This window comes from Hevea brasiliensis, chromosome 6 (genome assembly GCF_030052815.1).
Source record: "Hevea brasiliensis isolate MT/VB/25A 57/8 chromosome 6, ASM3005281v1, whole genome shotgun sequence".
Taxonomy (NCBI): domain Eukaryota; kingdom Viridiplantae; phylum Streptophyta; class Magnoliopsida; order Malpighiales; family Euphorbiaceae; genus Hevea; species Hevea brasiliensis.
In genome coordinates, this window is record NC_079498.1 from 3,888,492 (window position 1) to 3,915,923 (window position 27,432).

The 27,432-nt window shown below is 31.3% G+C and overlaps 2 protein-coding genes across 2 annotated transcripts; both read right to left on the bottom strand.

The window, feature by feature from the left end:
- Positions 1–297: 297 nt before the first annotated feature.
- LOC110648065 (homeobox-leucine zipper protein REVOLUTA) lies at positions 298–8,301 on the bottom strand. The gene is made up of 18 exons (XM_021802167.2): positions 7,147–8,301; positions 6,492–6,651; positions 5,984–6,066; positions 5,804–5,894; positions 5,608–5,703; positions 5,376–5,489; positions 5,203–5,286; positions 4,934–5,089; positions 4,785–4,859; positions 4,195–4,301; positions 3,840–4,023; positions 3,070–3,258; positions 2,894–2,974; positions 2,363–2,497; positions 1,730–2,064; positions 1,419–1,524; positions 1,118–1,267; positions 298–738 (listed from the first exon to the last, which is right to left on the bottom strand). Exons 1-18 carry the CDS (start codon positions 7,377–7,379, stop codon positions 589–591), a joined length of 2,529 nt encoding a protein of 842 aa, XP_021657859.2. The 5' UTR covers positions 7,380–8,301; the 3' UTR covers positions 298–588.
- A 14,108-nt stretch (positions 8,302–22,409) lies between these two features.
- Positions 22,410–27,062, bottom strand: LOC110648066 (double-stranded RNA-binding protein 2). The gene is made up of 3 exons (XM_021802168.2): positions 26,556–27,062; positions 24,216–24,435; positions 22,410–23,708 (listed from the first exon to the last, which is right to left on the bottom strand). The coding sequence occupies exons 1-3, from the start codon at positions 26,799–26,801 to the stop codon at positions 22,744–22,746; spliced, it is 1,431 nt and encodes a 476-aa protein (XP_021657860.2). The 5' UTR covers positions 26,802–27,062; the 3' UTR covers positions 22,410–22,743.
- Positions 27,063–27,432: the final 370 nt, after the last annotated feature.

Here is a 27,432-nt window from a genome sequence, read left to right on the forward strand (position 1 = left end):
TTCTTTGAGGAGGTTTGCCTGCAAGAACGATAAGAAAATAAAGAAGAAACTTACAGGTACACAGCAATTCACCAATAAAGGAACTGTGCCAACATGCATAGGCTCATAAATAGATCTTGGTGGAAAGGAAAAATCCAGACAAGTACTAGCAATTAATAAATAGCATTGAAGATCAAATAAATAAATAGCAGACAGATTTCAATGAAATCCTATAAACAATTTGCAGCAGATAAGCTAAAGGATGAAAATAGAGCTCGTGACCCCTTGTTTGTCAGCAACTGCTAAAGGACTGAATGGTAAAAAAAAAAGAACATCAGAATTCTTCTCTCGTTCAGTTTCTATTTCAAGTTCCAACAATAAGAACAAAAGGGCAAGAAAGTTTCACACCATCTATGTACAAAGATGAGGCAAAATCTGGGAGCACTAAATAAAAATTAATTAAATTAATGTTATGCAAACCTGGGAAGTTTAAATATTACAAAACTTTTCTTTTTCTTTTTCTTTTTTTTTCCATTTTCAAGATTCTCCACCTTTGTTTTTTCATATTCAACCCAGGGAGGAAGAGGACATCAGATGAATGAATTATCATCACACAAAAGACCAGTTTACAAAGGAGAAGGCAAGGCAATGAACAGTGTCCTCATCTGCAGCAAGGACTTTCCATGCAATAGCTTGCTCATATGAAACATGACGCCCCATTGTCGACATGCAGATTCCACCCGGCAAGTATGTGAATCCCTGAGAAGTATAAACTTAACCAATTAGGATTTACTAGTAATATAGCTTTAAAGATCCAGTTCTTCCCTAGGAACTTATGGTTTAGCCTTGAATATACAGCAAGTTTCTATCAACTACCAGTTTAGAAAACTCTCTCAATTCATTAAATGAATTTTCAAAAACTCATCAAAATACTGACATTAGAAATAGAGTTTTTGCTACAAGAGCACCATTATGCTGTGTCATCACTTTGTCACAATGATGATAGAAATTCAGCTAAGAACCTGCTGAACTGGGTAGGGTTGAGGCAAAAGCAGGCCAAATATTTGCTATTTCTCAATACACGACATGCATTCCATCAGCAGAAGAAATAAATAATATTTCCATGTAAAAAAGTTACCTGTTGCATTAACTTTGCAAATTCTGCACACAGTGCCTTGCGTCCAGATTCATCAAATATCTTATCCAATGTGATGTCTTGGAGAGCCACCAAAGTTGTCTCAAGCATGTCAAGCCCCGCCTGATTGGCAAAGATGAAAACTGGAAGCGACTACAACACGAGAAAAGACAGATTTTTCTAAGATTATGTAGTTTGAGTAATATACTCAATAGTCATAAATTGTAGCATATACAATTATGAGCAGCACTATGACAACATCTGTGATGGATATGCTGTGTTCTCTAATCAAATGTAACTGTACCTTCAATGAACAACATAAGATGGCATCCTGATGATGCCATAGATGTTTCAACACAGAATCTCCCCCAAGAGAATCAGACCTCAGCAATTCGGCCCCTAAATAGTAACTGAGGAAAAGAAGGAAAAAAAAAAAAAGAATATTCCGTCTACATCAATAAATCATTGAAGATAATAGACTTTGATGGTTCAACAAATAAGAAGCAATGATCTATGCACAAAAGTATAGCAGGCAGCCAGAAGACGACTTATGTTTGTCGTACACAATCTTATAATTGCTAAATCATGTATGATAAAGATTCCAGCAGAACTTGCCTATAACTTTGGCAGATCCAGTGAGATAAGGTAAGAGCTTCAGGAGAACCGGGAGATAACTTAGGTCCCACAGCTAGGCTCAATCCTGATGGAGATATAGCCATGGCAACCCTCTGGACGGAGGAAATCACACTGCGTACATATTGACGAGCCATGGTGGCAACATTGTCCTGTAAGTTGTTCTCAAAAGGGAACTGAAAGGCAATAGTCAAGACTGATCGTGTACTATGAGATGATGACACATCTCCAGCAGCATGATTTGTTGCAGGACCCACTTCAAGACTAGATGTGAGATCCAGGGTGCGAGATGTATTCATCACATCCGGGGCATCCTTCTGTAGATTTACAACATTAGTATACTTGATAAAAACAATGTAAACATTCCCCCCAAGACTAAATTCAAACTCAAGACACTTTTACTTTTCCAAGTGGTAGATCTAATACGAGCCTCATTGTGCCTCAATTCCCGTGTATCAGAAGATTGCAAAGGCAGTGCACCATAAGGAATTCCATAGGTTCAAGTACAATTGAAGTTAAGCCTAATATTTTGTTATTTTCAACATTGATACTAAATCAACAACCATATATGATGTAAGAAAGTAGAGTTAAATGTGAAGTCTTGTTTGACTTAACTGTTTTTGAATCCAAAGGAATGACGCGGAAACCAGAAGGCAATAGTGGAGCATCATCAGGAAACATTTCATCAATTGGAGCAAAAACAAGTTCCGAGCAAGCACCAACAGCATTTTCATCAATTCCACTGCATATCTGCCAAAAAAAAATAAATGAAGGCCATTAAGGAACATGCATATGGTTAAAGAAAATAACTAGGCCTCTCAAAGCCAACTAAAACAGCATGGCAACTACTACCCCCAAGGAATTCCCCAAAGTCTGTTCAATGGTAGTGAGGAAATTCAACTTTAATAATACTCCTAAGGTAACAGATCTGAACCTGGACCCTTCAACCTGGCTTCCTCATCCCAAAATAAACATGTCCAAGTTGAACATGTAAAAAAAAGATGTGAGATAAGAATTAATTGAGCCCAACAAATCTACATATGAATTGCAATTGTATGAACCACCAAACTCAAGTAAACTAAACAAAACCTTTGTAATAGTTGCAATAGCAAACAAACAATGCCTATAAAATGCCAAAAATAGTACCTGTAAGAGATGAATGTCCCTTGAAACAAAAGCATCCTCTTGCAAAAGAGAATGGCCTTCCAGTCGAATAACTTCAAGCAACTGGAATAAGAGGTTCAGTTAAGAATAAAACACATGAATACATATATGATTACATTTTTTAAATTGAAAGATCTAATGTAACAGGACCAACATACTTCTTCATGTTCAATTGTATGGCCAAGTGGCATAATGATTTGGCTTCCAGTGAACCTTGCGGGCCTCATTCCTGGAAATGCATATGAACCGGCCTTCAATGATGCAGCAGAATATGCATCAACATTAAAATCAGCCCATTCAGATCGGTGTTCTCTTAGGAAGCGAACCAGGACTGCAGGAGGGACATTCTACAATGAAAAAGGGGGCAGAAAAATCTCATCAGTTCTGAACCTAAGGGCACGCTACAGAAATGCTCATTTGCTAAGCAAGCATGAGTACTATGAATTCCTCTTTTTTTTTTTTGGAGAATACGAATTCCATGTTTTCAAAGGAACAGTTGACAAAATCCATGCACAAAACAGAAAGAAAAATGAAGACGTTAATTTATAGTCTCTCAAATCTAAAATATGACTAGTTCGAACACTAAAAACATGTTAACAGTAGAAGCAAAGTAAAAAATCATGAAACCTTTTGCATGTTTCACACAAAGCATCACTTCGACTACCAAGTTTTGCCAATGAACACAAATGATTCTTTTTTTATATATATAATAGATAAATACCATTTGGCCGAAAATAAAAATTGAAGGATTTAGTCAATTATACTATTGTTTGGAAACTTGTACATTAATATTTTCTTATTTAGGGCTTACTATAACACAATAGCACTTACTCAAGTAGAAGCCAAAAAAATAAAAAAATCAATGCAACAGGCTACATTTCCGCTTGTGGGCCAAAGGAAAATTCATAATGCCAGTTTCTAAACTTACTTGCAATAGCATGGAAGCCTTTGCACATAGAATCCCTCCAAGGAATGAAAGGGCATTAGCAGGATTGGAAGTGCTGCTCAAGTTCTTGGTTGAATTAACAGCAATGATAACATCTTCAGCTCCATCACAACTCGTCAGTGACCAGCCATCATCATTAAAACCATTGATTGCATCATTGAATCCTCTACACACAGAAAAATACAGATAAGAAATGGATTAACACTCTTAACACAGTGAACATTCAAACACACAAGTTGATTATTTGACTGGCAGACACAATATGCCCATATATTTTATTTCAGAAAAAGAAAGCTACTGAAATTAAGAAAGAAAGGGAGAGAAATTATGCAGCCACCTGCTTAATCTTTGGCTAAAAGTTCTCAAAACAGCTGGTTGCCGGCCTAAACCATATACCACCTCACCACTGGTCTCTTGAGCTATCTGCCTGATATAACGCAGGGCCTTCACAGAATCAAGCCAATTAGTACCTTCTCCTAGTAATTGGAGAAAACAAGGAAGGCAGAGAATGTTGTTGAAACTTGCCCAATCTGCTTTCCCCTCCCCCAAAAGAAACCAAATGGACTCCAAATAGAAAGATTCTATTTTCTTTCATGATAAAAACAGAGGCAAAACAAAACATGTATACAAAAAGGATCATGCCTACATTTCAACACAAGCCATAATTTTCATTTTTCAGAAGAAGGCCCTGCAACTTAACAGTCCTACAAGATGCAGCAGAACCTAGTTGTTAAAATTATCTACAAATTCTATAAATCAGATAATTTCTTGATCAGTGGTGGTCAGCAACTGCTCAATCATGCTCTATGGACTGCTAACTATCGAATTTGTTTGAAGGACAGTGGACCACCATGCATCCCTCTTTCCTTAAGCAACCACATCTCAGAAGAATAGCCCAATATGTCCAACAGGCCAAACTCAACTCACCGCAATTGTCGTTTTCTGGGCCACAACTTTTGATGATTCATAAAGAGGTCGCAGCACCTCAGGAACACTCCATGCCTGAAAAGAATGTGAAAGAAATTAGCTTTTACTTAGACATTTAATTTGAAAAACGCTATTGTCAAAAATTGTACCTCAAGATTCAGGTGATCCACTATGTGGATAATCGACCCTCCACCGTCACATGGCCTTATCAAATAGCCACTGGGAAGCATTTCAGCCCTCACAAACTGAGAAGCAGCTGCTGCATTTGGACCAGCACCAGAACCAGAAAGAGACCTCTCACAGACCTTAAAATAATAGAAAACATAGAAATCAGTTAGCCGACCTCTATACCAAAAATTACTTACCGATTACCCATTTATGAGCAGCGTAGATAACAGAATATAAAAGATGTGCATACCACAAGACTGCCATTCTCTAAGCTTGTAGTGTATCTCAAAGTCCAGAAATCCCGTGCAGGAGCCAGAGTTGTTGGAGCATATACCTGAAGCAATTTTCACCTTAGTTGTTCTGGAAGAGAGTAAAAATCCATAAATTGCAGCAGAAGTCAAGATTTCAATCATGCTTGTTTACCTGACTGTATACTAGTTCAATTGTTCCACCATTTCCTGCAGGAAACATGGTGAAAACTTCAAGGCTCCGACAATCCCGGAACCAAGATGGACGATCTTTAAGGATCTCCGCAATCTGTCATTTTTATGATATTCAATCTGTCATCACCATCTCAAAAAATTTTTAAATAAAAGGCCAGCATAACCAAGGGAAAGAAACATCTTGAAATATTTAGAAATATGAGAACACATACCTTCGTAGGTTCTAAGCTTACAAGACCGCAAGCTCGAGCTGCCACCCCACTGCAACTTTGTGAAATGGCAAAGATCCCAACCGAATCCGGACCAGGCTGTCAAAAAAAATCCGTTAAGATAAGCCTCAGTATCATGAACCACATATCAAAGGAAATTGGTTGATGGAAAAACAAAACATGGAAGAAAGTGTAAAACCTTCATCCCAGGCATCTGGACCCAATCGACAGCAGTTCCTGTAGCCTTTGAAAGGAACTCTGCCAAGGTCTCCTCTGCAATGGAGAGGAGTCTGCCAAAGAGTGTAAGAACCAAAATAATCTTAGTTACAAGCATGCAGAGAGACAAAAACAGATCTTGGTCATGGGTTGGAGATATTACCCAGCAGGGTTATTGGCATCTCTCAGTGAATGCTGAGGAGTGGTAACTACAGAGTCACAGCTTGCATCAGTTGCTGCTGATGCCTGCAATCATATCAATTTGAAAATTGCCCAAAGATTAAAAATAAATAGAAGGTAAGAACTAAATTCACGGAGTTCAATTAGCATACTAGGGGAAAAAGGAATGGGGAGAGGAGAGGGCTCTACTGCAGTATGAAAAAATATAGAAAGGCTGAGACAGGAAAATCAAGCCATAAAACAAGAGTGAATTCATTAGATAGGGAAAAATAAAAGAACTGATACGTTAATTAAGTAATTGAAATGTAAATGCTAGAAATTTTGGTTTCATGTTAATTTTTATTTATAGGAATAGCTATCTAGAATGATTTCTAATACTTAGAATGTACTTACGACAGAATCAACATAATCAAGTCATTTTGAATGTACATTTACACCGTACATCCCTGATTAAAGTGGAGATTAAAACTATAAGAACCGGAAGAACTCACACTTTGCAAATGTTGCCGCATGTAACCATTCTCACATACTAGCTGGGACACCTGTTTCTGAAGGCGATCATTCTCCTCCATCAACAATTTATTCATTGCTGTCAATTTCCTGTTCACCGTCTGAAGTCTTGAAGCTTCTTTTCTTTGCTTCTCTCGACACCTACCCAGCCAGGAATTATTGATTATTAGCTTCCCAAGAAGCAATTCATCTCCAAAACAAGCTTAGCTCCATATCCAACCAGACTTATGTCTTTTTTTTACAGGCCAACAAGGACTTCATAAAAAATCCAATTGGAAGAAAACTATTCAAACTCAAATAAGTATTATTAGATCAGAAATTATAGACGCAATGAATTTGATAAAACAAACATTCTATCTAGAAACAACATTAAACTGTCTCCAGAAATGAAAGCCAAGTACAGAGATGATCTAATCTAAAATACTAAAATTTGCGAGCTCAAACTAATTATTAGGTAATCTAATATCTTGAAAAACTCAATCTTGGCACCAAAAATATATCTAAAAATATCAAAACTTTAAAGCTTCCATCAACCAGTACTGTAAAACTTCATAATATGAGAATTCAGTGAAACAACTGCCAAAACAGCCAAAGAAATGATCAGTTCCTCTTTTAATCTTATATGCTACTCTTCACCTGCGATTTTGAAACCAGACTTTGATCTGCTTGGGCTCGATGTTAGACAAAATGGGGCACTCTCTGATCAACTGTTGCCTACGCAAGGAGCTGGGCTTGGGGCACTCAGTGTACACTCTTTCAAGCGCCTCCACTTGTTCCGCCGTGTACCGGACATACTTTCCGCTGTCAGTAAGGTGCTTGTTTATGCTTCCGCTACTACTCTCTCTGTGCTGCGCCACCGCCATCGCCATTTCCGCCGCAGGGGAGAGAAAAAAAAAAAAAAAAGGAAACCCACCAACTAAATAACCAAATAGTCAGCCAGCCAAAGAGAGAGGGTAGTTGTTCTGGGATTTTCTTCCTCTGTTTTTCGGGGGCTTATGGGTAAAGATTCTTTGGTCTTAGTAAAGTCAGTCCCTTTAAAAGATGCGTTGTGAGATATAGAGAGGTAGAGAGAGGGATAATTGTGATTTGAGCTTAACAAAGAATCTTGAAACTAAAAAAGAAAAGGGCAGGGATTGGAGAGGAAGGTAAAAGCCAAGTGGAGCTGGGTTTTTGCTGAGCTAAGGCCAATATATACAGACACAGCGAATCTGTATGTATTTTTGTGAGAAACCTTCTCTCCCTTATTTGTTCACCAATCTCTCAAAAAACCCAATTCTGCTTTAACCCAAAAGAAGGGAGGAAATAAAGAAAATAATTAAAAAAAAAAAAAACATATCAGCTTAAAAAAAATCCAAACCCGGAACCAAATTTCTCTCCTTTTTCCCTCTCTCTCTCTCTCCCTCTCTCTCTCAGAACCAGCTTATTCTTTTCCTTGTTTTTATCCTTTATCTCAAATCTAAACCAAAACAGCTGGTTATCACAGAAACCTTTCTCTCTCTTTCCCTCTCTCTCTCTATCTCTCTCTCTCTCTGCTGATTGAGCTTAGAGTTAAGAAAAAGAAAGAAACACAAGAACCAGGAAGCTCTCTATCCAGAAAGAGAGCGCAATTGGGTGTGACATTAGAGAGTAGCTGCGTATGGGTAGCTAAAAAAGAAGGGAAATGTGGAGAGAGAATGCAACCCTAACCATGACTCTCGATACAGTCCAGCGAAAAATGGAGAGACTTCAATAGAAATATTAGAGAGAGAGAGGAAAAGGGGTGACAGTGAATGACCTAAGTCCGAGCTTGAAACAGTGAGAAAAAGAGAGAGAGAGCAGTTTCATTTGCACGCATACCGACAAACTTACCTGTTTTCTTAATAATTTCGGCGCATTTACAACTTTCTCCCTATAGTTTCTCTCAAATAACATTTTAGGCCCACAGTCTAGCCTCTCTCTTCCTGCTCTCATCTCATGCACTGCTCCGTTTCACATTCAGATTTAACATTAAAAAAATATATTTTATTTAAATATATCATCTTATTATATAAAAATAATTTGAATAATTTTTTATTATAGTTAAAAAAATATTAACTTTAATTTTAAATTAATTTTAATATCTTTAACTAATTAATATATTTTTAAAAAAATTATCAATAACAATTTTAAATGATAAAAATAATGTTATTTTAATTTATGAATTATGAAGTTGAAATTACAAAATTTTAATTAATAATTTATAAATTTTCTTATTATAAATGTTAACTTTTAAAATTTTTATACATTTAAATATATATATATATATATTTTTTTACTTATAAAATAATGAATTTTATTTTTTTAATTTTATAATATAATTATTTTTATATGAGTGTTTGATATATTATTTTTTAATATATTAAATATATTTTATAATTTGATGTTAATAATATTTCAATAAAAGGAGTTGGCCTATCTTATGGGGATGGTAAAATATGGATGTGTAGCAATGAAATGGGAATTGAGGTTTGTGTTGAGTGACATAACTGAAGAGAGCCAATAGTGAACTGTTCAAAACCATCATAGTCTGAAAACATATAAAATTTCTTCTATAATAAAAGATAATTGAGAATTAATTCAGTAAAAAGATATAAAATAATTTTTTGCATTCTAAATGCTCTATATTACTGAACTGTCATATTTTTGGGATTTAAAATAACTCTATCACTATTCAAAAGGTCGATTTAATTTAGAGGTGAATAAATTTTGATTTGAACTGAAAAATTAAAATGAATCGAGTCAATTTGATTTAATTGATTCAGTTTTAAAAATTAATCAATTTAGTTTGATTTATAAATTTTAAAATAAAAAAATCAAACCAAAATTACTATAATATATATATATATAAGGAAATTCTAATATTTTTTAGTTCTTATTTTTTAAATTTTTTTTATATTTTTATTGTTAAAAATTAATATTGAAAATATGAATTCTTATAAAATTTAATTTCATCAATTTAAAATCGAATCAATATATTAATTTGATTTGATTTTATTATTTTTTAATGATTAATTTAATTTAATTTTTAATTTTTATTATTTTTAATTTTTAATTTTATCGATTTGATTCATTTAAAATCAAACCGATCATTAATTTGAATCTAGATTTATTTGGAATTATAAGTATTGGATTTTCAACTTTGAAGGGAGGATAATTCTAGAATGTGAAGAATATTTATCTGCCCTTTTTGTCACTATTAGGAGACGGAGTATGCAAAGTTTGACCGCAGTTTTGTATTTTTCTCAAGTTGTAGCAAATGGCTGTATGTGGCAATTCCTCAATGGCATTGCTTTGCCTTGTGATTTCCATGGAAACAAAACGATAATAAATAAAGGATGATTGTTGGTTAGGGTTTATGCTTTGCTCCTCATGGAAGAAGAGGAAAAGGAGAAAGGTATGTTATCACTTGGAGCATCTTCGAGATAAAGAAAAAGATATCTATATGGAACTTAATTATGTGGAAACTTCTAAGAGATTTTTGTATTCTAATTTTTTTTTTTCTAACGTTTGAGTAATTTTCATTTCATTTTAAGTTTTTAATAAATATTTTTCTCTTTTAAATTTAAGTAATATTTTTTTTTAAACGAACTATTTTTTATGTCAATAGAATTAGAGAAGCCAGATAGAAATAGTTTGATTGATCTTTCTCTACTTTTAATGTATAAAAAATAAGGAAGCCTCAAGTGTAGAGTTTGAGTGTGTATTTTCATTTATTTATTTTAAGATTATTCATCTTTGTGATAATAAATAAAAAACATTATCTCAAACTGTATGACACCAACTGTATATCATGCCTCTATTGAATTAAAAAAAAAGTTAGATTTTTTTTTTTCAAATTTTAAAAAAATTTAATTATGAGACTATTCAATGGCATTTTGAAGTTCATTATTGAATTTAATTATAAGTTGGTTGTCTTTACTAATTATAAAGTAATGAGTGATTTTTTTTTTCTTTTTGTTATATTATAACTTTGGATTTGTATTTGGAAAATTTTGTAATTTTTATTTTTTAAAATTTAATTATTAAATTGACAATTGATAAAGTTTGTTTTTCTTTAGAACTCTTAAACGCCTTAAATAGTTTTTCATTTCTCTCAAATATTAAAAATTATAAAGTTTAAAATAATTAAAAAATTATTTTTAAAATCTTATTTCACTCTACATCATCCTAAATAAAATGTAAAATTAAAAAGAAATAATAAATATATATTGCCAATATGAAATCTACCAAATCAAATGCAAATATTAGAAATTAATGAATAAATTAATAACATAAAAAGTATCGATTATTTTGATAATTAATGAGAATATTTGAGAAAAAAAGAAAATTTAAAGAGTAAACAGATTTTAAAAGAGTGTGTGATTTATGAATATTGTTTCTATGAACTATGGAAATGGAGTTATGGTGAGAAGGAAGAGGGACTCTAGAAATCTCTTCTAGAAACCATGAAGAGACTTTTGAACTATTGGAGAGTCAAATAAAATAAGTGCATGGAACTAAGTGTTTTGTTTACTTTATGCTTTTAAGCTCTACAATACAAACACACATAAAAATAGGCAAATATCACCTTTTTTTATCTTATATTTTTTTACTATAATATTTTAAATTTAAAAGATAAATTTTATTATAAATGTCATATAAATATTTAGTAATGGAAAATGTCTATTTAATAAAGAAATTTTTTCCATCAATTAATTAAAAAGCATTACAAACATGATCTTAGAACAATGTGAAGCCTAGAAGTTCAGCTCAAGTTACAGAGCCCAAGTACCAAGCTCCTTGCAGTGGAAACCCTAGGCGACCAAAAAGATAAAATCACAAGACTCTCAATGTCACTAGCATTGTCGCTGCACCAAAGCTGACTGCCAACTGAAAATAGTGGATTGTAGTTGCTGCAAAGCTCAACCTAAGCTAGCAAACCATTCGAACATCACCATTGAAACGCAACCTAGCCAACAATGAAACCTTATTAGCCAAAAAACCAGAGCCATTGACTATGGCTTTGCGATTTGACGCTAAGCAGAGCAATGCTAGTGTCTTATTCTCTTTGGGAGTCAGCCATCCAGCCATCCAACCATCAAAGCAGCTCTGTGAATCTTGGAGACGCTTAGCGTATCAACCTTGAAGGAACCCACCATTGAGCAAAAAGCTCCAAACCCAGAAGACAAGCACCAACCAGATAAAACCTACATCACGTGTCTTCAACAACCTCCCCATGAATTTTTCAGGACCTGTAATCAAAACAACCATGAAAATATTTATGCCCATTTCGAAGGTGGGACAACAAAACCCACTTTCCGAGCTCAGAAGGAACACTCCCAATTCAGAGGGGCAAGAGAGGCCACAAATGACAACAACTAGGGACTAAATCTTAGAGAAAAAAGAAATCAAAGTAAACAAAATATTTTATCTTTTTTTTTTTTCTACTTTTTTCAATGGTCACAATTTTAAAAATTGGTAAAATCTGAGAGCAAGTTAGAAAATGTGGAGAAATTATTTGGTATACCCGGTGTATACATACCTTCTTTAACAATCACGTAGAACCCACTTTTTATATAATAGAAATGATTTATTATCTGTGAGATATGAAATATTATTTTTTAGTACTTCTGATACACTTGATAATTAGCTGAAAATGTGAGGGTCTAATAGTAATTTTGAAAGCCCTAAATTACGAGTCAAATCAGCCATTGATAGTGTTATATTATATATCAAAGTAAAAGAAGATAAAATAATGTAAACAAAAAAAACATGGCAGGAATATTCTTCAACAAAGTAATAAAAAAAATGTGATTGGATAGTGGCAGTCTCGAGATTCTTGAGGCTCAACAAGGACAAATTCGGAAAAAAAAAAGACCAGCTGAGCTGAGCTCTTTGAATAATATAGGTAAAAGGACGGTTGCTTAATTCCAGACCAACAAATGTTAAAAAGCAAATGTCAGCTTCAATCTCCTCCTTTTCTTATCTTTGTCCTGCGGCTGCTCGGTTTTTAACTTGATGCATATTTGTCTTTCTGCTAATATTGTTTAATATTAATTTATTTAAAATCAATTAAATTTAAATTAATTTTAATAAATTCTTATTATGTTTTTATATTTTTTTTCAGTATGTTAAATTATGTTCCATTTCAATCCTTATTTATAATTACTATTATTATACAAGAAATTAAATGATATTATTAAAATAAAAATAAATTATCTTAAATTTTATATTGTACTAATTATTTATAACTCATGCAAGATGACAAATTGGTAATTTCTCAAATTTTATATTAGAAGCACATTGTTGACGAAAATTTAACTCTAGATTAATTTTTTTTAATATAAATAGTTTATTTTTAATTAATATAAAAACTATAAATTCAACACTTTATATATTATTATTCTATAATTGCAGTAAATGTATTTTTTAATATAATTGATTTTCATCAAAATTTGAATTCCAAATTTTATAAATTTAAAAAATTCTGAGATGAAATTTTTTTAGTAATAAATATATATTTTTTATAAAATAAATGATATTTAGATAAACATATCAACACACTCATTATGATTATTGTGTTTTTCATATTTATACATATTTAAAAGCATCCTATTGTATTAATATCGAAATTAAAATTTAAAATATGTATATAAAATTAAGTTAATTGGACACATACATATAGGTTTTATTTTACAGTAACTTTTAAGATAATATTTAATACTTTTATTAGATATCTATTATTTATATTATTTGATGACATTGTATACAGAGATTGAAGAAATAGTTTATGAAAAGCTTTTCTCCTGAGATGATGCTATTATTTTTTTGTCTAATTATTAATCTAATAATTATTTTTACTGAATATTTTTATTTTAAATTATTATATAAGTAACTAATTACTAATAGTTAATATCTAATAATTAATTAAATAATTAATCACTATTTTTATCAAAAAAAAATTAATCACTATTAAAATAATTAATATTGTCGAATACATCATAGTCCTATCAAGACTTTATTTGTTTCACGGAAAATATTTTTTTGAAAAATTTTTTTTGTAATTTTTTATAGTTGGGGTACTCAGAAAAATTAATAATAGAAAATATTTTTTTTTATCAAAAGAAAAATTAGGTCAATTTTTAAAAAAATGACTTTTATTTTTTTTTAAATTATTTTATATTTTTTAAATTTTGATAATCTTATTAAAATGTGAATATATTTATATATATATATGAAATAAATATATACCACTAATTTAATATTATAAATGAATAATAAAAAATATTTTTTATAAAAAATTATATATATAAATTATTTTTCATAAAATAAATAAAATGTAAGAGAGAGTATATTTTAACACCCAATACGGTTATTAATATATAGTATTTCAATTAATAAATAATCTACAAACCTAAATAGTAATTAATATATTTTTCTACAAAAATTTAAAGTGTTTTTAATTGTGAGGCATTTTCACATCGCTTTTCGCATGCGGGAAAAGTAGCGTCACGTGCTGTCCACAAATATTCTCACGACCTAACACTCAGAAAGAAAAAAAAAATGTAAATAAATATTATTATTATTATTATTATTATTATTATTATTTAAACATTATCATTATTATTATTGTTATTATTGGAGATTGGAATTGTTTCTTGGAGAGAAATAATAATCAATTTGACTTAATAATGGGTTTTCTTGAAAGAAAAAAGAGCCACAACTCACATTCAGAGACTGCATTGCATCACAAGCAACAACAATGATATTAAAAAAAAAAAAATAATAATAATTATAATAATGTTGTTCTTTTTGCTTCAATGATTGTCTGATTTTTTTACTAGCAAAATTAATTTTCTTTTAGTTAAAGGTGTTATGGAATTAATTTAGATATAATATTGAGAAAATTTTAATATTTTGAAAGTATTTAGTTTAATTTATAAATTAGTTAAATTTATTTATAAATAAAAAATTATAAATATATTAATATTTATTATAAATATATTAGTTAAAAATTTATTTAAAATAAATTAAAAATTATAAATAAAATATCTTCTACTTATAATTTATTTATTTTTCTTTTAAAATTATATTTTAATTAAATAAAATATTATATTATTTTAATAATTTTTTAAAATATTAATATCATCCTCATTTTGATAACTACAATACTTCATAATATATATTTTTGGGTCATTTTGATAAATTAAATTACTTTTAACCAAACACTTAAACTAATTATTTAAAAGTTATTTTTAAATAATTTTATTAAATAATTAATTATTTATTTTTAAATTAAAAAATATATTTTAAGTCAAAAGTTAAAAATAAGTAATCAAATCAAATACCCTTTTAATATAATAATTTTTAGACTATTTAAAGGGTTATTGTTAAAATAAATAGCTAATTTTTTAATTTTATTATTAAAATTCTTATTACTAATATTAAATTAAAACTAAAATAAGCTAAGGTAACTTCAAATTGACATTTCCATTTTTAACTTATTTTAATTAAATATCATAATAATAAAATAATCAACAACAGCATTTTAATTTGCCTTGGTTTTCATTTTGTCCTTGAAAGGTATTGAAAACTCTATATATATATATATATATATATATATATATATATATATATATATATATATATATAGCTTACCATATTTATTTGTTTTCAAACGATATGTTGAGGATGAGGAGTATATAATGTACTTACTCCACACTATACCAAAAATTTCCTTATTTATTAATAAATTTTAACTTAATATTATTGAATTTATATTAAAATTTGAGTTAAGAGGGGTTGAGTTATGGAGTGATAATTGTTGGTAGGATTTTACCTGAATATCACTTACAGTCAGAGTATGGGAAACTGCATTTTTTAAATTAAAAAAAAAATTGAGTTAAGAGGGTATTTGTTATAAATTCTAAAAACAAATTTATAAGTTTGTTTATAACACATTTTAATTTTATAAGTAAAAAAAAACAAGTTATAGAATTAATTTTTTATTTTAGTATTTGTAAACTTTATATTTATAAGTAGTTTGACTATATATTTTATTACATTTTCTTCATTTAATTTTTAAAATTTTATTATATATCTCATTTAATATATATATATATATTAATTTTAACAATATATGTGCTCATGAGTTACTTTTTACTAAATAGATTAGCTACTTATCAATTGTTTATAACCGATTAAACAAGTAATTACTTAAAATTTCAAATATTTATAAGTTTATATTAATTTATAAGCATTAAGTGCTTGACTAATTTTTATAAATTACACTAAACAACTTTTAAGCCACATAAAAAAAAAAACCTAATTTTCTCTCAACAATTCTATCACTATTTTAAGTTGAATGCCATGATTTTTTTTATTGGGGTAAGTGATATCATATCTATTTTTCATATATTGTATTAGATTCACCTTTCCAATTCAATCAATGAAAGAGATTGAGAATTAGAAATCTTTCTGAGTGAGCCATAAATTTACTTAGTTAATTAATTCAATGATTTACAATTATAACAATTATAAATTACATGAGAACAATAAATAATTATTTATGTACAAATGCTAGATATAGCTAGGTGGAGTTGACAGTGGAAAATAGTAGGAAGTTGGAAGTGTATAGTAGATATAGGTGGAATTGAGAAGGGTCAAACAAGGCTTTAATCCAAGGAATTGTTGTTCCAATTTATGCTAAGAAGTAGAGTGGTCCTTCATTCATCCCTTGAATTCTCTTCACCAAAACAAGCACATCAATGAATCTCAGGTTCTACAGCAACACTGTGGTGATTCATTTCTTCAATTAATTGGAACTTTCTATTCATTTCTATTATCAGTAACAATAATGAAAGAAAACATTTTCATATATATAAGGGTTCAGATAATATTAATAAATTGTAACATGTGGGTATGGTGTTTGGATGATGAAAGATTTTATTTTTGTTTTACATTAGATAGCATATATAGAATAGATATTGTTGTTCTTTGTGATGATTTTTGTTGCTAAGAGATTTGATTTTCTTGAACTTTTTTGTTGTTGTTTTCATGTTCTTATACTTAAACTAGAAGTGGCTAAGTATTATGATTGGAACATACCTTTGTTTTTGAGTCCCAATGATATGATGAGGAAATGCATATTCAAACCCATTTTTCAAAAAGGAAAGATTTTCCAATCTCTCCTCTCCACTATCAATCTCTACTTTATACCCTTTCAATTACAAGCATGCCAATGAGCTAGCTAGCTAGCTAAAACCCAAGTGGAAAATACACTTGAAGACAACACAATTGAATAAATAGTTAATGAAATTGACTTGCCAACTTTGAAAACCATCCCATGCTCCATTTTTTAGTGGTGTTGTCAGCATCCTTGAGTGTTCTTTTTTCTTAAATTAGGGAGTATATTAATTCTTGATGGGTGTATACAATATTTGATGTTCATGATTTTGCCTTTGTGACAAATGGCTTGTATTTTAGAGTTTTAATTATTTTCATACACTAAAAACTACTTATAATTCTTCTCTCCAATAAAATTTGTCTCCAACCCTTCAAGTTTACACTTCTTTTTGTCACCTGGTTTCTTGATTTCCTAGCCACCTTCTAAAACCCACTGCCCATCTTTTTACTACTTCAATACTTAACAATTAATTAATTAACTAACTTAAATCCCATTTAAGAGCATAATTTTGTTTTAGATTTAATCAAAGGATTAATTGCAACAACAACAATTATATTATTGGTAACAAGTAGATAACTCAGTGGGTCAATATTTTACCCAAATTCTCTTATCTTATATTATTTAGATTGCTATGCTATAAAATGTTAGAGTTACACATCTACTAATAATTTAAATTTTTGATACAACTGTAAGCATTCAATCTTACATAAATTTTAATTCTAAATTAATTAAAATTGACTATATATAAATTTTATTTTGTTATTTAGCTTTATTAACTATTCGATCCGTCTTAATATTTAAAACTTATAAATTATGTGATATTACGCCTCTTTACGTCAGACCTTTAATTTTCTCATTTTATCCTTTTTATACCAACGCATTAAACATTTAAATTAAGATATTTGATTTTTTTATTGCACATAATTAAACCATGTTAGAGGATTAATTACAAGAGGAAAAAAAAAGGGCAATCTTCAAGAAGATCAAAATCTAAATGTTTGAAAAAAGAGGCATGAGAGAAAGAGAAGACAATAAAGTTGTGTTAGTGTATGAAGAGTAAATATTATAATAATATATTACAATCAATTGTATATGATGAGCAATAACAAAGTCAAAAGGGGTATGTTTGTTTCTCTCTTTTCTAAACTTTTGGTGGGATTAACATCCTTCCACTTTGTCCCCCTCTTCTTATTATTTGTCACTATTATAATTATTTAAAAAATAAATAAATAAATAATTTTTTTTTAAAAATTTTTTGCTTTGCTTTTATGATAGTTGGCATTCTTCCTTACGGGTGGAGGGTTCCCATCTTCTTTTTTCATGAGCCATTGCTTTTGTAATAGGGAAGGAATAATACCAGCGCTTCCTTAACCCCTCTTTGGGTCCCATTTAGAGGTTCAATCACGTGGGCCCATCTTGTCTGAGCCTTCTACATACATACACTCCTCATAAAAAAATAAAAATAAAAATAAAAAAATTGTTGCGTAAATCAATAAAATGCTGATGTGGCATTGCTTTGGGGATGGTGTCGTTGAAGTGGAGACTTGGTCCCACCCATAGTCCACCTTTGCTTGTATGGCACCCTTATTATTGTGTAGTCGGCACTAGTACTTTATTTTTTTTTTAATTTAAAGTTTTTTTTTTTAAAATATTTTTTAATTTATATATATATATTTTGAAAATTTTATATATTTTATAAAATATTATTTAATACATTTATTTTAAAAAATATATTATTTCGTCTCTTCATCCTTTATTACGTGAACTGTTTAATTATTCTTATTATTTTAATGTAATTTTTTTCCAGTCTTTCTTTGGTCTTTATAATTTTAAATTCATCTATAATTATTTTTTCTCATTTAATTAATTTAATAAAAAAAAGCAACGAAAGAATGAAATAATTTATAAACTAATAATTGAAAATTAAATAATATATTTTTTAAAATAAAAAATAAAATATTTTTTTTTTAAACATCATTTCACTCTTTTCAATCTTCATGCTCTGTTCTTTTCACTATGAAAGCTTTAACCCACAAATGGATAAAGATGCCACTGCTCTTTCTTAGTGGTTAGGGGTGTTGTTGAAGCAAAACTAGTCAAGAATGGCCACTTATATTCAATCAAAACCTACTATTTTACCACCTTTTTTTTTTTTAAAATTTTTATAACTACCTGACGTTAACCATTCCCTAATCTATGATAAAAAAAAATCCCAAAAAATCAATATAATTAAGCTTAGTTTAAAGCTTATTTGATTGAGTGTAACTTGATTAGAGAATTTCGAATTTTTTGATTTTGTTGACATTTTATCTCAATTTCTGAAAAGTCAAGGAAGCAATCTACTTTGCTTCCCGGAAAATAACTTATTCACCCTCAAATTACTTCCTGGGACTTCCCTGAAATTAAAGAATTTGAACTAAAAGGATTGTGCAATGTGTATGCAGTAATTACCAGGAAGAATTGCACTATAGGGATGTTTAATGATTTAAAAGACCTACTAAATGTGCAAAAGGGTTTGAAAGTGGAGAACCCCCAGACTCAGATTGAATGGTCGATTTGATTCCACTTCCACCTGAGATGTGCATGTCCAAGAACTTATTTGATTTTGGCCCAAAACCCACTTGATATATGATGGTCCACTTGAAATCAAGTCTATTTTTATGATGCCATAGAAGTTCCCTTACAAAAGAAATATTTTCATTGGATCTCTTCATCTTCCCCACAATGAGAGCAACATCTCTCCTGTTAGGTTCTTTTAGGATATATTTCAATAGTCTATAAACATTAATTCAATGTTGAAAATATTGTAATCAACATGATGGGAGTTGGGTTAGAAGCTTTGGATGTTTCTACTCCATAGTATCCAACAGAATAATGTTGGACCATCGATTTTGGATGGTGGATAAAGATTTTTAAAAGAAAGAAGAAAGTGGACAATCCTTACACACCATGCTAATAAGATGAAACTCCACACTCAAAAGTTTTAAAAGCTGTGGCATTCTCAACATGTTGGTTGACAGAGAACATTAAGAAAGGCAGGAAGCATAGTCTCAATAGCAATTAATGAATGGAAATGACAATATAAATGTTAAGCATCCAAAAGCTTCAATATTTGTCATGTTCCCTTATTTTCTGGTGCCTCTATTTGTAGAAAGGAGGACCCCTGCTTCATCATTAGCCCTTGTAAGCTTATGGGGTAGTTCAATCTCTGGCCATTTACAACATATACGAGCCATAGGCAAGACGCTCGATCCGAACTTTGGCTCAGCTAGACTTTTATTGTGAAGGCTCAAACTTTTCATCTCACCATTCGGACACTTGGACTCGGCCACATACATGTGACTGAACTTAGCAATATAAGGAGCTTGCAACAGAGATTGGAAAAGAGAAACAGTGATTGATGAAGAAGTTAAAGGAAAAGACAGCATTTTTTGATCCTCAAGGTTGTAATAATGATGTCGTATGAAAATGGAACCTACCAACCGAGCAACTTATGGAAGCAAAATCAGTGTTTGAGTTGTAGTTTTTTGGATTGAACTGTGGATTTAGATAAGTTGGCAATTTCCATTCTTTCAACAGAGTTTGCTTGTTTCATTGCTAAGTTCTGGGCACCCTAATTTGAATGCATATGTCATCAACTTGAATTTCTTCAATCTCTTGATCATATTCTGTTTTTCATATAAATAATTTTTATTCAACTTACTATTTTGGTGTTAAATGCATTTAGGACCCATTTGTATTGAATTTAAAATTTTTTTAAAAAAATCATTTTAAATATCATAAAAAATAGTTTGAAAAGTTATTTTATTATTTTAATATTTTTATAATTAAATAATATTTTATTTATTTTTAATTAATTTTTATATTATTTATTAATATATTACAAAAATTTGAGTCTTTGTCTTTCATTTTTTTAATTATTTTTTAAAAGTATTAGCATTTACTACATATATTTGGATAATTTTTATAATTTATCATTGAATTTTATTTCTTATTTCACTTTTATCCCTTTAACTTTAATTTGTTAATAAAAATATAAAAACCCCTCCAACTAGATTTCTAAATTTTAAAAAAAAACTTTTTTTATTATATTTCAATAAAATTACTTTTTTATTACATTTTATTTCACACTAAAAAAATTAACCATTTAATAACTTATCATAAAAAATATAATACTATCACTAGGGGTGAGCAATCGGTTCAAACCGAACCGAATCGAATTAAATTATAAAAACCGAATCGTCAATTTTAGAAACCGAATCGAACCGAAATTGGTGAAAAACCGAATCGAACTGAACCGCTTTATTTCGGTTCGGTTCGGTTTAAACCGATCGGTTTGATTTTTTATTATTTTTTAATTTAGGCTTAATTTTCAAGTTATTTGGTCTAATTTTAACTTTGATTTGAACCTAATAACCATTAATCAATGAAATTAAACAATTAATATATATATAAAATTAAATATAATTCATAAATTTTTCATAAAAATAAATTAAATCAAAAATCAATTTGGTTCAATTTGACTATATAAATCACTATTCGGTTCGGTTCTGTTTAATCGATTTTTTTCTCTTTAAAACCGAACTAAACCGAAAATTTTAGAAATTAAAACCGAATCGATTAAATTTTAAAACCGAAATGATTGAACCGAATTGAATCGATTCAGTTCAATTTTTCAGTTTGAACCGAATTCTGCTCAGCCCTAACTATCACAATCATCTACTTCTTAAAAAGAATAAAAATGTATCATTTATCAAAAAGAGTTGAAGCTATATTTATAAATATCACATTATAATAAATTATGATAATAAATTAAAATTAAGAGAAATAAATAAAATACAAAGAATAGTCGAGAAATTGTATAAAAATTACTTACATATTATTTATAGTTTATTATAAGTTTTAACTTAACGTACACGCGCGGAATAAGGGGACAGATTTCTCAAAAACTCTCAAATTAGAGTCTAATTAAAATTTTAATTTGAGATGGCGTGACGTTATGATAACGTTGGGGCCACATTAATTAAATTACTTAACAAGTGATAATCCACAGGCACAGGGCTGCCCCACTTATTTATTGAGCTTGTCTTGCATGTGATTTCCAGCTGCCAATTAATTCAACAGCAACTCAAACTGATCATGGATTCCCACTCCTAAATCATTCTTCTTCTTTAAAACTTTGTACTAAAATTAATAATAAAATTTTCCATTAATGAGGTAATCATGCGCTCAGCAACATTTCATTCTGATTTCACTACATAAATTGGCCCTGGGTAGTACTTGTTAAGGTTCATCATCCCTTTCATGGGCTACTACCAATTATCAACTGAAAGATACAGCGGGTCTATTTCCCATCTTCCTTTGTTTGATAATTGATCCAGAGCAGTTGATAGCCAGCTAGCCACTTGATGGCTGCAACTCAAATCCCTTGTTTGGATCCGAAATATGTCCTCCTGTTAAGGTTTGGTCTATATCAACAGTATTTTGACAATCAAGCTCAGCTTATCATGTGGTTACCTAAGCCAAATGCCAAGCAAACATATGGTGCAGAGCTAGTGAACAAGGTGATTTTAAACGACTTTTCATGCGTTCACATTTCACTAAAGCAACAAAAGATTAGGAATTGAAAACCCACTCAATATTATCATACACTGCTTGAAAGTGAAGGGGAATCTTGTCTCCAGGCGCAATCAAATATCCGTTTCAAGTCTGGGGATTAAAAAAAAAATTTCAGGATAATTTCCTAAAAAAAAAATCATTACAAGGCACTGAACTGAACTCCAACATCATTCTAATTCTATACTACCATATGGCCATGCAACTGCTAACATAAGAAAACTCTTGAATTCCAAATATATGGCACTGCCCATACTAATTTAACCTGCTGCCTAAGAGAACAAAATGGTTAAAAGTAAAATGCCAGGAGGAAAAAAAAAGTTAAAATAGAAACACTCATACAATAAGATGAGAGAAGATGCTACAACAAAAGTGAGATGAGCATAAAAACCATTAGATTGTCTCCCATGGATCCAACTCTTCCCCTGCAACAATCAGATTTTGAGTTGTTCCATCTGTTGAACTGTCTCAAATTCTTTCAGCTTTGGGCTCCCAGTTTCCTCCACTTGACCTGGTGATTTATTTGGCAAGAAGGCAGCAGCAGTAGCAGTTGGATGATCTTTCATAATGTTTAAAGGATCTTCCTTTTGTACAGCTTGAGATTCTGCTTTCTGAACAGATGAATGATCTTTTTGATTAGCCTGAGATTCTTCTTTCTGAACAAGCGAATGATCTTTTTGAACAGCCTGAGGTTCTTCTTTCTGAACAGGTAAATGATCGTTTTGAATGCCCACAGAATCTTCTTTCTGAGCAGCCAGATGATCTTTTCTAACATTCATAGGATCTTCTTTTCGAACGGGTGGTGGAGTAGCATATGCTAGTGAAGTTGGCCTAATGGTAACAGGTGGAGGTTGTTGAGGTAGCCCTTGCATCACCTGATGGGGAAGTGATGGTGGTTGACGTTGAGGTGCTGCAAAAACGGGCACTACACTTCTTATTTTCACTGGTTGAGCCATGCCGTGGCAATGTGCCCCAAATTGTCGGATAGGGACATAAGGAGCTGCTCCTGCTGCAGGGAATTTCTGAGGATAAGTTGCCCAGAGTTCTGGAAGAGGTGATTGTCGTGGAGGTACACTTCTGTCATTTGTTGTAGTTGATGTGGGTCTGGCTGGCACAGGTCTGTCAACTGCTGTGGTTGAAGTAGGCCTATTTCGAGAAGCTGTCCTTGGGCAGATTAAGGGGAGGATTTTAGATGAGGTAGCTGGGGCAGGCTGTGGACTTGTTGGCCTAGGGCTCTGAATTTGAAACTTTTTTGAAAATGGTATTGGGGAGTTGGCGGAGCTTATCATTGCTATCTTTTCCTTCAGACGGTAATTCAACAGGGCACGTGCTATTGTGATTTGTTCTAGTTCATCATTGTTGTCTGGCTCAGATGAAGAACTTGCATCTTCTTTTGCCACTGGCCACAACAAACACACATTTACACTTTAAGCTTAAGTGAGCTTCACAAAGGTGCATTATTAATAACTCAGATAAGTTCAGCAAAAAATTATGGTCTTGGCTTAGAGTGCCAAAGGCAGGCCAAGTCACTAGAGAAATATCCCACAAGAAAATCTTCCTCAAGATATACAGCCATACACATAGTAAGTATAATGAGGGAAACACCATCTAAAGCATTTAAAGAGAAGGGATGCTTGCAAAGAATTTTCAAAATGATAATTCAGGGCAACAAGGCAGTGCAATGCTACATGTTTCGGCTTTGCAATGATCAAGTCAGCTGGAACACCAATTGGTGGGGATCTTTTGATAGTGCCATGTTCCTTTTTTTTGTTTGAAACATCCATTTTTTATTTAGGATATAAATAAATGATTTATTGAACATCCTCCATTTGAAGAAGAAACCACTCAAGTATTTACATTCATCCCTAGCAATTATTTATAAATGAAAATTTCAGCAGGGACTCACATTGCTTTAGCGATGACCAAGCTGCCATTGCTGCATTCTTCTCAGCCTGTTTCTTATTCTTGGCAGGTTCTCCTGTGAATGTAATTCCAGCCAACTGCACTGTCCCTGTAAAAACAGGTTGGTGGCCCAGGCCTGACCTAAATGTTGTGTACTGTGGCAATGGAGCACCAACTCTTTGTGCAATTTCTTGTAGAAGGTTCTTGTATACACCAGTTTCATCCTGACAACAGAAACCTAGCATCCTTAAGATCACAAAACTAGCGAGCCAAGAATAATAAACAATGCTAATGCTCATCTTGAAAGCCAAAAGTAATATAAGATTCCAAAGGAGCAGCCACAAGATAACAAAATGCTAATATTTAGACTTTCATTAAGATACTTGACTACTTGTATAAGTAACCATAAAGAAAAGCCACTCAATGGACAGAAACAAATGCCTTAGTTTTATCACTAAATTCAACCCAATCAGGCGTAGTTTGGAATCAGCTATACAGCTACAGAGATTCCTCTTTTTTCCCATGTTATTAATTGAGGGTTAGAAGTTCTGTAAGCCCTTGTAATACCTGTACACTTCTACAATTAAAAAATTACAGCTCTTTAATTAAATGACTGATATGATTTTCATATTAAGCCCACCTGATCAGAAGGATTCATTGTTGCCATTATTACAACTTCAGTTCAGCTTGCATGTTTGAATTCATCTTTTTGATCTTTTAATTCACCATATTACTTCCTAGTAAATAATAACCAGCAAAATAAAAAAATTGGTAGGATCCTAAGAGAATAATTATTTGAAAAAGAAAATTTGTTTTCAAACTAAATGTGTTCTTGTGGAAATGTTGACAAAATCCCTAGAACTTTTGACGCTGCAAAGGTGCAGGAAAATGATGACATAAGCATTGTGCCATTTAAGGCAGGTAAGAAGATTATAGCAATTTCGTAACGGATAAGATCATAGGGTAAATTGATGGGGTCCAAGCCTATGAAAGGGTTGATCATATTTTTATGTTACATTACAAAAGGATTATGGAAATAAAAGCTAAATTTGGAAGTAATATTGAGTTTAATAGATGCAGCATGTTGAAGAAAATCTGTGCTGCAGAATTAACAAACAAGAAAATTAGCAAAGCAAGATACATAATTTAGGCACATGGAGATAATAACTCTTTTCGTGCCAAATAAACTAATATCTCTGCCTCTGCTGAATTGAAAGATTCAAGTTATTTGATCATCTAGCCCAATTACTACTCCCCTTGATTAATGTATCAAGACATCTTGATTCCTCTGCTCAAGCATGTAAACGAGGGAAACAACATCATAATAAAGCTGATTAAAATACTGATGACATCACAATTTCTAGCTAAATCTTTATCCAGCAAAACATCTTTTATCAGGCATCAGAGTCTTCTTTAACAAAGACTAGCTGGATGACCATTTCTTTCTCTTATTTTTTAAATATTTTTTAAACAATAAAGCAAAGAAAAATATACAAAGGACAAAATGACTAACAAATTTAAAAATTTCAGATTTTTTCCTTGTCCTGTGTTCCGTTTTCTCAGCAACCAATCACGGTCAACGAGGGAAAAATAAAAGGACCAAAAACCCACATTCTTGAAGTGACCAAACTACCCCATCACTGAGCAAACCGAGTTCACCAACAACGAAAAACCCAGGCACAGCTGTTTTCTAGGTATAGAGCCAAACTAAAACCAGATAGGTTTTTACTTAGCCTCGACTACATCACAGAAACTTCCTCCAGTTTCGACAGTTTTCCTAAATTATTATATGACAGAGTTTTCCGTCAAATAAACGAGGACATATCGGTCATTTCGACATCAATCCATCCCCGACCAACCTACAAAACTCACCGACGATCATCAAAGACCCGTGCGCAGGATAAGCCGTTGCACCTCTCTCGGCGCACGATAGCACTTTGCAGTCCAAAATTAATTAATTAATATTAAGGCCGAGGATAATAAAAGCATAATATAGCACACACGGCACGGCAAAGAACTGAAGAAGGGACGAGGAACGAAGGCATTTTCACCAATTTCAAAGCGAATTAGCCGGAGGCAGTGATGCGTGCGCCAGGAAGAAACACGCAAACAGAGGAGAAGGCCAGAAAAGGAGAAAAGCTTCAAAAAAGCTAACTGGAAAAAGCAGCAACACCTCCGGCGCAAGTTAGCAAAAGAGAACTGGTTTTCTGTTATCTTCCATTTTGCAGTCAAGCTTAGTAGAAGAAACACACAATAATAACCATGGTGTACAGAAATTAAAAAAATTAAAAATTTATGGAAATAATTAGTAAAAAGAGACGAAGAGCCAGTGTAATTTGCTTACGAGAATGCGGGCGGCGAGGGAGTGAGAGGGGCCGCGGTTCGAGAGGGAGTTAAGGGCAACTTCAGCGGCTGAGTGCTCAGCCTGGCGGAGGGTAGAACAATAGTGAGGGCTCTCGAAGATCTCGCCGTTGAAGTTAACTGTAGCCTTAAATCTGGGGGCGTGATCAGGGCCTTCCCTTATGCAGGTATAAGAGGGAAGGTTGAAGCAGCTCCTCTGGGCCAGCTCCTGCAGCTGGTTCTTGTACATTTCTACCTCTCAAATCTCTCTATATTGTTGAATTTCCGTCGCTTTATTTCCTTCCTTGTGTTTCTCGTTTCCTTGGGGCGGAGGGAAAGAATGAAGGGATCACGACGAAGGAGGAAAGGAATGGGTCCGGCGAGATCAAGGTTTTTAGGGTTTTGTTTTGGGGATTAGAGAGAGAAAAAGAGGAAAGAGGAGGAGAGAGAAGAGACCAAGGAGAGAGAGGATAATTTTTAGTGAGTGGAGAAGTTCTTTAGTTGTTTTTTCTTTTTTGGTATTAAAATAGTAGGTTTTTATTAATGCTTTGTTATTGTTGGGAGTCAACTGAACGTTAGACTGCATGGATGTGATTTAGGGTAAATTATATTCACCTAATTTAACTGAATATACCAGTAAAATATTTAAATTTTAATTTATAATATAAAATTTTATTTATTTTATAAAATATAATTTTTATATAAAAATTATTTTACATAAAAATTATTTTCTAAAAAATATTTTTATATTTATTATTTGACTGTAATGTAAATTGATGATATATTTTTATTATATATATATATATAAATATTTATATTTTGACAAAATTACCATCAATAAAATAGCTTCCTTTTAAACAGAAGAAGCCATTTTTTATAGA

What these genes read in the sequence shown, in the direction of transcription:
- LOC110648065 (XM_021802167.2), bottom strand. Translation starts at nt 7,379, where the DNA reads ATGGCGATGGCGGTGGCGCAGCACAGAGAGAGTAGTAGCGGAAGCATA. An exon ending in TAAGCTTAGAACCTACGAAG is followed by an intron (nt 5,490 to 5,607) that starts GTATGTGTTCTC and finishes TAAAAATGACAG; the next exon opens with ATTGCGGAGATCCTTAAAGA. An exon ending in ATACAATTGAACATGAAGAA is followed by an intron (nt 2,975 to 3,069) that starts GTATGTTGGTCC and finishes CTCTTATTCCAG; the next exon opens with TTGCTTGAAGTTATTCGACT.
- LOC110648066 (XM_021802168.2), bottom strand. Translation starts at nt 26,801, where the DNA reads ATGTACAAGAACCAGCTGCAGGAGCTGGCCCAGAGGAGCTGCTTCAAC. An exon ending in CCCTCGCCGCCCGCATTCTC is followed by an intron (nt 24,436 to 26,555) that starts GTAAGCAAATTA and finishes TTCTGTTGTCAG; the next exon opens with GATGAAACTGGTGTATACAA. An exon ending in TTGGTCATCGCTAAAGCAAT is followed by an intron (nt 23,709 to 24,215) that starts GTGAGTCCCTGC and finishes TGTTGTGGCCAG; the next exon opens with TGGCAAAAGAAGATGCAAGT.